This window comes from Synchiropus splendidus, chromosome 9 (assembly GCF_027744825.2).
Source record: "Synchiropus splendidus isolate RoL2022-P1 chromosome 9, RoL_Sspl_1.0, whole genome shotgun sequence".
Taxonomy (NCBI): Eukaryota; Metazoa; Chordata; class Actinopteri; order Syngnathiformes; family Callionymidae; genus Synchiropus; species Synchiropus splendidus.
In genome coordinates, this window is record NC_071342.1 from 24,069,315 (window position 1) to 24,082,500 (window position 13,186).

The 13,186-nt window shown below is 49.5% G+C and overlaps 1 protein-coding gene across 2 annotated transcripts in view; it reads right to left on the reverse strand.

The window, feature by feature from the left end:
* The window catches only part of peli1b (pellino E3 ubiquitin protein ligase 1b), a 30,209-nt gene that overhangs the window by 3,016 nt on the left and 14,007 nt on the right, over nt 1-13,186 (reverse strand). For both annotated transcript variants that reach the window (XM_053874232.1, XM_053874233.1), the window contains exons 2-6: nt 9,293-9,571; nt 3,571-3,700; nt 2,828-2,929; nt 1,631-1,828; nt 431-619 (exon numbers count right to left, since the gene is read on the reverse strand). In XM_053874232.1, coding sequence (XP_053730207.1) covers nt 431-619; nt 1,631-1,828; nt 2,828-2,929; nt 3,571-3,700; nt 9,293-9,375 — 702 coding nt within the window. In that variant the 5' untranslated portion in view covers nt 9,376-9,571. The remainder of the gene's footprint in view (nt 1-430; nt 620-1,630; nt 1,829-2,827; nt 2,930-3,570; nt 3,701-9,292; nt 9,572-13,186) is intronic.

The following is a 13,186-nucleotide window of genomic DNA, read 5'->3' on the forward strand; positions in this document are numbered from 1 at the left end:
ACAACGAGTGCTTCTTCTTCAGAAGCAGCTGCTGAGAAGCAACAGAAGGGGGCGGTGTTTCCCCGCTCGACAGGACGGACGTGAGAGAAGCGAGTCGCTGCAGGGCAGCAGACTTATATTTTATTTTATCATCTACATTATCATCTGTTCATTAAAAAATGGCTGGCATTTGAGAGGAATTCAATCATTAATTCGAACAGATTCACCTTAAATTTGATCAGTCGGTTGTCAAATATTAAAGTGCGATTCATCGCGGTCGTTGGCTTTTCATTGGCCTGAGAGAGGCGCTGGTCTTTCACACCATTAAAGTCAATCCAAAAAGCAGGTCAAGTCAGCGACAGGTCTGGGGTTTTGGGACCTGGCTCCAGGGGTCAGACCGCCCGAGGCCTTCGCCCGCGACACCGAGATGCCGGCTGACCCTGGCTCCTACCATCTTTCCTCGCTGCTGGGCCGAGCGCGTTTCCCTCAGCGTGAAGACGTTGCCGCACAAGGAGATCTCCCTCCAGACCCCCGGCTTGGAGTCCTGCGTGAAGCCGTTCCTGGGGTGCATGACCAGAACCCCGTTGGTGGTCAGGCCGTCCATCTGTCCGTCAGACGTCTTCCACTTGGCTGCTTTCTCCTGCACAAAGAGCAGAAGGCGCTGAAACATGGGAGCAGCAAAACACCAGTCACTTCAGTTCCTCTCATCTGAGGGGGAACGTCTCACTCTTCAGCGCCCCCTGGGGACAAAACATCACCAAGGTCAGGGTCGTGAGCTCCTGTTAATATCCGGGCTTCCTGCCAAGCTTTGTTTGTTTCCTGCTGTGTTGCTGTTTCTCTGTGTGTTTACTCAGATGAGTCTATCAAGCAGCAGCTCCTGGGTTTCTCCTCTCCATGACACAACACACCTCAGGGTCCTCAAGCAAAACTGACACCGACTCATCTGAGAGCAGAGCACCGGCGCTCTGAGCCTATACAACTGTCATTACGCCAGTCCCCCGCACGTCCGCAGTAGGACCACACGAGCCCCGACGTGATGCAGCTTCTCAGCGTAAGAACTCGGGAATGTTTGACGGGATTACAGAAGCTCCAACTGTTTCTGAGGGAGGAAAGTCAGAGCTGCATTTCTACAGTTGATGTTGGCCAGCGAGGGAGGCGGAGCAGCGCCACCTGCAGTGTTTATTCAGTCAAGCAAGTCAAGCCTTGGTCACAATCTGCCAGCAGAAGAGAGACCACCAGGCTGCTCAACAGTCGTGAGTCACTTTAAACACGCGAGAACTTCATCTGCTTTTTAACACTGAAGGAGCTGTACATGACTGCAGTGGTGGAAGGGTGAAGGAGAGCAGAAGCTGGAGCCCAGCCTGACACAAGGCTCCATTCCTTCAAGCTAAACTGCAAATGACGGTGGAGTTAAAGTCAGCAGAGCTGATCATGTTGCTGTTGATGAGGAATATTTGGGAACAAAATGGCTGGCACTGGAGCAGCGACTCGATCCCTCGGCGGCGACTCGATCCCTCAAGTCAACCATCAAGTGATTTCATCACCGTCTCCGAGGGTCAGTGGGTGAAGTCATCAGGAGTGCCAGGCCCCGCCCCCGGCGCTCCACACCCCGCCTGCGCTCACTCCCTGGTGCGACTCACAGAAGCCTCACCCCGAGGAAGATGTTCTTGGAGGGGTCGAACCCAGCGGCGTAGATGCGAGTGGTGTGAGGCGGCGAGCGCTGGCAGATGATGCGACAGGCGAAGCGCGAGATGGTGCTCTGGACCGACTGTGTGTCGCTGTTACTCTGGCTCCCCGCCACCGTGTCCGTCACCACGAAGTCGATGGGACTCTCCGTGGACCTCCCGATCTGGACGCAGGTGAGACAGAGAGAGAGAGAGAAGCTGGAAGCTCAGAGTCCAGGAGCAGCCACACGCGTCGTCACTTTCCTCAGCTGAGTCCCACTGGGGGTTCCCCAACATTCACACACAACTGTGACCCCAGTCAAACACAACAACCTTTCTGGGATTAGAAATGAGACATAAAATGACCTATTTTTTTAAATTATTGATTATTTTTATTATTTTTAAGATGATAAAATTATTATTGTTTTTGTTACTTTTATCATTTTAACAATAATACTATACCAAGAATTTGTTTGATGAAATTAAAAATCTATAATAATAACAACAAAAATAATAATAGTAACAATACTAATAGTAAAGCATTAATTGCTTTTATGATCTTAAAATTTTGAAAGCAACACATTTAAAGTTGATGAAATTCCTTTCATCTAAAAATATAAAAAATTGTAATATAAATACAACAAGACATTATTTTTAATCTCACATTCCTCCAGTGGAAGTTATTAAATAAACAGTATTTTTAAGTTCTTCTCGTCATCTTGGCATATGAAATCCTAAAAGTAGCTAATTTTTCATTCTCTTAGTTGTGAATTAACATTTTTAAAATAATATCTACATTGTACTTTTGAATTTACACAGTACTTATCTTTTTTTCATAACTTTTTCAGACATCTTTTCAAGCTCACACATCCCCTACAGTTCCTTCAGGTATCTCCAGACAAAGTCATCTTGCTTTTCAACTGTGGGAGGAAATCAGAGTGCTGGGGATGGAAGCCACAGCAGCACTTGATTCAGCTGACTCCAGCTGGAAGAGAGGAACAACTGTCTCGCAGTGAGGCTGCAGCACTAACCGCTGCTCACCGTGCTGATATCACTGTGTTTATGTTCAGGAGGAGGCCCCAGGAGCTAACCTTCTGAGGACCTCAGCGCCCAGGTCTTATTGAGACCCTGAAGACACACACTCGAGAGTTGACCTCACCCACACCCACGACAGGACCTGGTACCTGGAACATGTCTGTGTTGGAGTCGTGCGTGTACTCCACCACCACCGTCTGGACCCGGGACAGAGTGTAGGAGATGCTGTGCTGGTCTTTGTTGCTTATGGCCTGAACGAGAGAGAGAGAGAGGGGGGTGAGGACTCCCTGACGTTCAGCCTCCACATGAGAGAAGGGCGGGGCGGGTGAAGAGTTCCGGACCAGCCACACTGACTTGAGAGGCCCAGATGCTTCTCACACGATGGCTTTGATAGAAGCCACTCTCTGCTGGCCGCAGCAGTCAGAGCAACTCCTCAGCTGAGTAGATCCGCCATGTGAAGGGAAAGAGAGCTGAGCCAAAGCCTCGTGTGGAGCTGTGAGTGCTGGAGTGGGCGCGGCAGCACAGCCACTCCACTGACTCCACGTTACATAATGAGTCACAGCCTCAAACAGGAGCGACACCTTCCGATCTCATCCAGCTGATGGCGCCACACTGGAGGGACGAACCCACGGCTGTGACTCGACCTCTGTCGGGGTCACGACACGCGCACACCACCAGCGTTACAACAAATACGGTTGATTAAAATGGATATATATTTTCAGGGAGCAGGGAGTCGGAATCTCAGCTTCCCAAAAATAAATATATTTTAATTTCTCACAGAGAAATGAGCAAAACTCACAGCAGGGATGAGTTACTCATGTGGTTCTAACCCTAGTGCAACATCACAGGTGGGAGGAGTCTTGACAACGACTGACAGCTGGCGGTCGCTTACCTTTTCAGCCTGAGGTGAGCAGGAGACGTGGACTGTGCTGGGTTTGACCCCGTTGGCCTTCGGCCTCTTACAAAGTGCAAAGCGGCTCTTGCGTCTGCCCCGGTCGCCGTTGGGCAGGGAGCCATTGTACCTGCGACACACACACAAGACAAGGGGCTGTTAGTGTGAGTAGGTGCAGGACTGAGACCAAACACTCTGAAGAGCAGAAGAGGGGCGACTTCAGCCTGACCCCCGAGAGCCTGGGAAAACAAACAGAGCAGGGGCAGCAGGGAGGACACTGGGACCCCAGAGTTAGGAAGCTTCGCTGCCGACCCTTCTCCACTGACTGACACTGCGGTTTGGAACGCACTTGTGTTGCTTCACTAGAGAGAGAACTTGGCTTCTCAACAGGACAGCTTCATCGTCAAGGTCAGGGTCAAGGTTAATTTTATTTATATAGTACATTTCCACAGCGTGGTCCGACCAAACCGCTTTATATACAACAATAAAAAGAAGTACACCATTGGCAATACAAAGGCAACACCGTTACCACGACTATCGACGGAGCACGACCACAGCAGCGGAGTCTCGGCTGCTCAGCCAAGCGTCAGTCCAACCAGGCTCCTGGACCCGGCCCCCCCCCCCGACACTGGGTCGGCTCGCCACGACTCCGGCTGCAGGACTGCGTTCCACCGGTGAGACAGCCGATCCGGCGGGATCCAACAAGGCTGCCAGGGTTTACCAGTCACCATGGAGAGGCAACAGACCCGCAGCAACGTTTGTGCCAGTAACCATGGCAAGCGCGGTAACCACAGAGAAGCGGAGCACGCAACCAGCGGCAGACGGCTCCCAGCGTTCTGGCAGCTGCGGCGCCGTTTCTCAAGGGTAGGAAAAGTGTCCGGGCCTGACCGACCTTTACATGGGAACACGATCAGAACCTGAGACTCAAGTGTGTTCCAACATGTGCTCATGCTGCGCACAAGCGGGCCATGATAAACCCGGACGCAGGGGCGGCTATGTTGGTGCGTCTCTGTTTACATCTGTAGTCATTCACGGCAGGTTAGTAGCCTGCAGGACAGAGGCTCCGTCCCCACAGCACAAATGGCCTGCAAACTCTCTGACATTCTCAGTCAGGACTGGTCGGCCTTGAGACACATATCACACAAGTTATGATGCAAAAAAAACTATCCTGGAATGTAACAAGTGGAATATATATATTTTTTTTTTAATAAAAGAAAAAATAAGAACTCACTTTTTTAAGTGAACATTTATAGTGACAAGACAGTTCCTTAAAAAATAAAATAAAATGAAATAAAAACATTTAAATGGTGTTGTGAAGATGGAGGCGTATTTCTGTAGAAACAAATGAACTAGTAAAATACATAGCATATTACAACATCACTATTTGTGTTCGTACGTTTGGAAACCGAAACAAAAAGGAGGAAACCTCTGCAGAGTTCAACTTGGATTGTTGCGCAGGACTTTTAAGCTTCATCATTTGAGTCAAACGAAATATTCAGTGATCAGAGAGACATGTATCAATCTGCCGAAGAATGAAATACAATTCCAGGAATTGTATTTCAATTCATGGCCTACATGCAACATGGGGCCCAGGTGTTGAGTCATAACCTGAGCTGCTCTCACCTGTTCAAACCTCTGTATCCACTGGTGCATGCAGTGGAGTCACAATACTCAGCCAGTCTCCCCCTTCCACCCAGCATCACAGCTTCCACTCCAAACACTGCTTGAACACATCAAAGAGGTCTGAGGATGTTTCTCAAAAGTCCTCAGGAGAAAACTCCACCCGGGATCAGGAGGACGCTAGCGCCAGCGCGCCTGTCGTCCTCACCAACCAGTGGCTGAGTGGAAGCCATTACAGCGGCTCACGCCTGTTGAAAGTGAGATTTGATTCCATGAAAGATCACCAGGGTTGTTTTTGTCTGCTCCCACCAAACGTGTTTAGCAAGGCTAATATTTACCAGTTGCCATGGAAACGCCTCTGAACTGGATTAATCACCCGTCCTCAGCGGGGAAGAGCGCTGCGTTAAGAACGGGAGTCGTGAAGAAAGGCGCGAGCAGGTGACCACACTGACACACGGCCAACTAGTGACACTTTCATGAGCCTGTGAACCCTGCCTTTTACACTGCACACAGACTGGCAGGTCCTGCAGCTGCAGCCCAGCACACTTCCTGCACGTCTGCTGTTCAACACCGGCCTCCATCGACGGGAGGGACTCTGGTCCTGACAACTTTCATCCTTTCTTCAGAGGTCAGACCTGTGGTCTGAGCTGCACCCTCCCAACCCCTTCTGACCTCAGGCTCTGTCTGGGACCCTCCTCCTCGCAGGTCAGTCTTTGCTCCTGATGTCTTGCTGGACTGACTGATGCTTCCACCCAGATCTGCTTCCTGCTGCTGTCTTCAACTTGTTCCAGCCTCCAGCAGCTCTCTGGCCCTGAAGAGCTCCAGACAATCTCAAAGTTTGTTTCTCCACAAGCGCCCTCTTCCTGATCCATATTCTCATCGGCTGGTTGAACATGGCATTTTCAGCCGGGTCTCCTCCTGAACAACAGCAGGATCGGCCATGGTTCTCACCCTAGCATCCAGCGCAGGCAGGACGGTGAAGTCTTCTGAACTTCAATTTACTTTCATTTCACTTTCTAACTTCTTCTTAAACGCAGACCTCACGGAGCCACTTTGAACACAACACTTCCACGTTTCTCTGTGTCTTCACTCGCAGCATGTAGACCAGAGTTGGGTGACCACACCTCCTGAGGGGCCACATGTCCCGGGGCCGTGGAGCCAAAAGGACAGAAGAAAGAGTCGCAAATTCGACTTCTATTTTGTGACTATAGCAGTACAAAACAAGGGGCAAACAGGAAATATATATATATATATATATATATATAAAACGATTCTCCATATATATATCCATATGTTTTCACTTTATTTTTGTTATCTTACTGCAAGTGTCTAAGTGAAGCTATGAGGAAGGACAACTAGCAACTAGTGATTTAGTTTAGGAAATAAAATAGCTATGATTGAAACATAAAGACGGGGTGGGTTTAGTGGATTTGACCGGAGCTCTTGAGGGCCGCATGTGGCCCCCGGGCTGCACTTTGCCCAGGTCTGATGACAAGCAGTCATTATTGTTATATTTCAGTGTATGTTTTAATCATTCTTTTTATCCTTTTTAAACACTCTGGAACTTGGTTGACGATCCTTAACCAAGATCTATCCGTTTTCAAAGTTAACATTTCAGTCGCAAATGAGAGAATTATGTGAAACATGATTTTAAATAGCGATTTTCCAAAGCTCCATATTAGTCACAGTATGTTTATCAGGGATTGAAGAGACGTCCTGTTTTCAGGAGATACACACCATCATTTAGAATGTGAATCCCAGGTTCTACTGTGGAGAAGCAGATCACTGCTGCCAGGACGAGAGGAAGACGTTCCTCTCACAAATGAGGTGACTGAGAGGGGAAGGAATCATGGGAGCCGCTTCTCTCCTCTCCAAGGTCAGGAGATGAAAGAGCAGTTGGGGAGGCCAAATATAACTTCAGCATTTCCACCGCCGTAATATCTGCGGCCCAGCATGACAGCACTCCACTTGGCCGGTGAAAACGGCCCATATGTCGGTTTTCAAAACAGTGCCGTGACCCAGAATCCCAGCGCGGAATCGGAAAAAGCAGAGCAAAGCGGAAAATCCGGGTGCTCCCTTGTTAGGACAAGAAAGTGCCTTCATCGCTCGCTGGGCTTTTTCCAGCGGGGAAAATTTCCACACTCGCCGGCCGACAATAGTGGGGCAGAACAACGCGCCGTGAGTCAGCCGCGGAGCGGCCCGAGTGAGGCACACGTGCACGGACTCTCTCGTGGTTAGTGTGAGTGGATGTCAGCAGAGGGAGTGGGAGTGATAAAGGTTCTTTATCAACGGTGTGTGTGTGTGTGTCTCATGTCTGTATACCTTTTATAGTTATACTCTTGGAAACACACCTCCTTGTGAGGACATTTTTGCAGGAACCCACAAGTTTTAGCCTCAATTTGAGAATTAACACTTCAAATAACTGGGTGGTTCCAGTCTGGTCCAGAGTCCTGGTTCAGGTGAGCCATGTGTTCAGGGGAGAGGCTGGGGAAAGGGCGATGGCCAGGAGAGGTCCTCACAAAAACAGTGAAACAAACACGTGTGTGTCTTCCACTGGGAAGAAGGGTGTGGCGCTTTTTCCTACAGCTGTGGAATCCAGGCAAAACAAGCAGGTCACAGAATGTCATGACGGTGCAGAGTCCAGCGTCGGCCGCCAAAACGCCACATCCTTGAATACGGCTTGACAGTTTCAAACATTTGGACTGGTGTTTATAGCGGAAACTGTCCAACCTGTGTGGACAGGTCACCAACGCTTCAGTCGACACATGTGCAGAGGTGGTAGAGGAGGATGAAGGGTGCGTGCACCGGGACTGTTGAGCCAGAGAGAGGTGCTGAGAGAAGCACAAAGGAAAACCAGCAGTGTGAGGCAGAGAACTGACCTCGGGTGACTGAACTATTATCATGAGAGAACTTGGGCTGGATCCTAGAAGAGGTCAGGAGGTCAGAGGAGTCACATCAAGGCCGGCCGGCGCACGGCGGTGCGAGAACCGCACCATGGGTGGCGAGCGTTTCAGCCACGTTCAATAAACAAGCCTATTTAAAGAGGCCGCACCTTCCACAATCCAGGGGCCAGGAGCGAACACCACACCTGAGAGTCGATGAACTCATGATGGAACCCTGAAGTTCTGTCCTACTGCGGCTGCATCCAGGTGGCTGGCTTGATTCTCAGTTCCCGGCCACAGAACCGATGAAAAACTCTGCTAAGAGTGGGTGAGTTTGTCTGTTTCCAGGTACAACTTCAATGTCTGCCTGTGCGTTTTTGACTGTTATTGCAGTTTAAGAGGAAAAAGATCACAGCTGGATTTTTGAAGCTCATAGTGAGAAGAACTTGAATTGATGAATTTGAACCTTGGACAATTTCAGGGTGGGTCGCTTGATCGGTTGAGGTCCAGGTGTGGCAGCTGGTGAGGTTGGAGCAGCCTGGTGGGCTCTCTCTCTCTCACTGGCCTCTCGCTAAAATAAAACCCCGCGCACTCTTCGTCTCACTCCTGCTCTGTGAAGGCACCTCTGCCGCCGCATGAATGGTTGATGTCACCACACATGCACATGGCGTACCTCAAGGCTCTCGCTTTCAGAAACAGTTTTTTGGAATCTGCTCACGAGTCACAGCCCGGAGAAGCCTGCGTAGCTGTGGACACATGAATCTGCTCTGTGTGCAGGGGTCCAGCAGCTAGCTACAGTGATGTTGTGGAAGTTTTGTCCATGAATGTTTCATGAGCCCAAAGCCTGGGTCTCAGCTTTCAGGTGATGTATGAGTGTTCTACAGTGGCCAAAGAGTTACCGCGGTTAAAGTCGGAGCGTCGACTCCTGTCTGCAGCAACAGGATGGTGAATAAACGGATAAACAGTCACCACTGGTCTGAGGCTGACAGAGACTGACCAAGCAGTGAATAGTCATAGTTCTGGGATGTTATCTGGAGAAGAGTTTGGACATCGGCAACCTGCGAGGACCTCATCGTCCATTTGTGGAGCCAAAGAAGAAGAAGAGGAGGAGCAAAACCATCCTGGTCAGAAACAGAGTGAGAGCGTGGCGTGGCCCTGCGCGACGGCCGAACACAGATCACACTGCGCGCGCTACACCTGCTGCTGCTGCTGCTGCTTACCCCAGCACGATGAGCTCTCCATACTTGACTGGCACTTTGGTGGAGGAGGAGGTGGAGATGTTTTCCTGCTCGGGGGAATACATCAGGCGCTGCTGACGGAGGGGAGGCGGGTCAGAGCCAATCGGAAGACAGGAGGGGAAAGACAGAGGACGGGGGTCGATGGAGCGGTGCTGGGGAGAGAGGAGGGAGAGGAAGAGGAGGAGGAAGGGGAAGGGTCAGCTGAGCCTCAGCTCCACCCTCTCATGCTTCATGAGGCCGTCTCTTGCAGAGGTCAGATCCCTGGAAGGAGACAGGAGAGCAGAGCACTGTGAACCATGTTTTTATTCAGAGGAAAAATGAAAAACACTTTTTATCCTGGTTTCAACTGAAACCAGACCACCCAGACTGCCCACGTCTGACGGCTGCAGGGGGTCTAGGCGCGTACCAGGCTGCCCTTCAGTGGGGCTGACTAACATCCTCACTTCCCAAAACTGAACTTGAGTGTATGTGTGTGGTGGCGTCTGCATCATGACCATCATGAGGAGCGAACTGCTGACAGGGACACAGGAAATCACTTTGCCATCAGATCAATGCGCCGCTGGATAACAACCTGCCTCAGGAATGTGCCCGGCGCTCCCATCATGTGGTCTATACGGTACTAAAATGCTCCCACCAGGACCAGCCCCGCGTGTGTTTAGCCAAGTGTCGACCTCAGCAGTGGTAAACAGGAGCAGGTCCGTGGATCACTGGCTGAGTGTGGTCCTGGCCTCCACATGACACGCCAGTGGCTCCCTGCCAACCGCTGCTTAGCTACAGACACACACAGTGGTACAACAATTGATCCAGACCTCCTTGGCCGGGGTCAGGGATTTCAACAGCTCGCTGCTGACAGGAGGAACAGCAGCTTCACACTTGCTAGCTCACACTCAGAGCTCCAAGGACACACGCACGCACAGACCACATGGCAAGCAACAAGGAGCAGCACGTCCTGACGGTGAGAGCTGGCTTCTACTGACACACACGGCAGTGTACAGTAGCTGCCATGTCGCGTTCACGTGAAGTAACAACAGGAGGTGGGGTGACACACTTTCGGGGTCTCGGTAGAGGCCATGTTCCCGGGGCAGCGTTCTTATCAGCACAGTCCGATATTGGGGCCAAGTCAGCCACAATGGGTCATGGAAAAATGTGGAAGTAGTGCGAGTCGGCGACGCATGAAATCCTCTTTCCCTCATCTGCTTATGTGCTTTCAGTTCACTGTTTGCAAGAGTAGAAGACAACTTACCATTAACAACAGCTGGTCCACTGCAGGGAAGCAACTGATTCACCTAAGCGTCAGGGCCACTGTATGTTCAAGCAACACGCTTTTGTCACATCACACACTGAAGTGAAAACACAGCCACAGGTCCGTTAACCCATCAGAGCCTAGATTTCACTGTGACATATTCAGAGAGGGAAGAAAAGCAGACGGTAGCAGTTGCTGGACTCATCCAGCTGGTGGCTCCTCCTCCTGAAAGAATCTTCAGACGCTTTCATGAACCCTCACTGGAGATAAGGGGGCTGCAGCTACCAGCCATCAGGTTGACCACTAACTTCAGACCCACCGCAGCTGACTGACCTACTCCTCCAACACAAGAAGGTCACCTTTGTCTCCGGGACCCTAGAGCCACTGGAGTGGCACGACAAGTCCAAGTCATTTGCTCGACACAGAACAACGAGTCAACAGCAGTCAACAACAACAGCGTAGTGGCATCTCAGTAAAGGGACTCGGTGATGGTGACTGAGCAACATAAAGCAACGAGAGAGGAGAAACCTTCCACTGCGTTCTTCATTACTGGAAAGTGGTAACGATATCCTCCTGGTAAAGTGGGTCATCAGATCAATAAATAATAACAGAGGCTTGGCACCGGCGGCAGGGAAGACGACCCGTTTCTGGCCGCGTGGACCCACGGCGTGACGGCACGTCGAGCACACCTGCCGTCACTAGAAGAGCGTGGGTGTAAAACCATGTGAAACTTCAGTGAAGCAAGTGAACGTGCAGCTGCTTCTGGGACAATCTGTCAACCACAACACAAAGTGAAACCTGTGGGCTGCTATTTCACACTGTTCTGACCACTTCGGCAGACATTTGCCGAAACAGCCTTGCTTGTGATCTTCCATCAAGACGCCTCATCACTGCATCACGACTGACTCTCGCCACATCCGTGAACACTGGGAGGTTCTGAGCCGCACTTGAAACTTTCATGTTTCTTTCAAGCAGCTTGAAAGCGAGAGGCTGAACCACGCTGAGCTGCTGCAGAGTCAGAAGCCTTTCAAAATGTTGCACTAATTTATGCCACTCTACAGTGAAAGCTTCTCTTCCACTCTCGACAGCCACATTCATCATGCAAGAGCCGGCGGATTCATGTACTGTACACTCAGGCCCTCCGGGATTTATGGAGTGTTGTGGCCAAAAATGCCTGATTTTGCGGCAGATTCCGCTGAAAGTTACGATCATTTATGGTTCTGGAACAACATGACGGGAGATCGGGAGCTTTGCAAATGACTAAACTACGAGTGTCAGTTTTTAGCCAGAGACAAGCTCCAGGCTTCAGTGGCTGCAACAAAGCACGCTTTACTTGCAATGAGTATTTCAAGAGCAAAGAACACTCATGAAATACATAAATAAATACAGGACATACATCTTCAATTTGGACATTTAGGAATGGATTCAGAATCCCTCACGTCCAAAGAGAGCAGTTCTCCACGGGTCGTGCTGAGTCTGGCTGCCAGCACCACCGTGACAAGCCGTGACCCAAATCAAGGGACAGAACGAAGATCTGTATAAGACCAAAATGTGGTGTTTGGGGGCCACAAACTAGACAACAGCACAGTTAAACAATGTTAGAATTAAGGGAAACAGACCGACCTACCAGAGGAGGAGGTCTGTGACACACTGACCACAGCTTTGCATTTCACCTGGACTGAAAAATGGGGACCGTTTTTTATTGAATGATTGATTTTTTTTATTTATTTAATTGACTTGACAGCTGCAGATCTGTGATAGTCACCAACTATGGAGAAGTTCTTGAAAAGAAATAATGAAATAATGATAAGAAAACACTGTTCATGAAAGCACCTGTTTTGAAAATTCATTGGAACATTTTATGGTGATACTTTCATTTACCCTTCACTTACATCTTCTTTGGAGTTTAAATAAAATATATATTTTATATTTAGACATGGCTTTATTATATATATTTTATTCTGAATTTATTCAGTTTTTCCAATTTTCTCAACGGTTTGCATCAGGTGTATTCTTTTATCTTTAGTAAATGTGATGAACATGACTTGCACCTGGTTCTGCTGCTGGTTGGACTTTACAATGACAAATAAATATCACATGGCTTCATGTCATTTCACAAGGTTTTGCTTTGTTCACGTGTGAGTAGATCAAATATGGTGATTGATCACAAATGAAACCAAGAGCCATGACTCAGTTCTGGGCCCATTTGTTCTGGGATCAGAAATGTTAAGACCATCTCAATGAACGTTACAAACTGATGGAAACATGATCACCGCAGCAGGCCACCTGCATGAAAGTGAGTCTGCAGATCAAAGCATCTGCACGAACCACAACTATAGCCATCAGTTTCATAAAAACCACTTTAAAAAAGATGCGACACAAAGCAAGGCTTCAACGATGAACTATTTATAGACGGCACCTGAGATTTGAATCCAGTCAGAAAGTGCAGGTTCTACACAGAGGGCGGTGACCTATTTTCCTGCTGAGAGTTAAAGGTCATGATGTATAGCAGGAAGAGCCACTCGTACCCTCCCTCCTCACTCGTCACACCAAAGAGCACTGCAACACCAGGAAGGCAAGGCCAGACACCTGCTTCCACCAAAACACTCCTCTGAACTGGAGGCAAGTTTGGA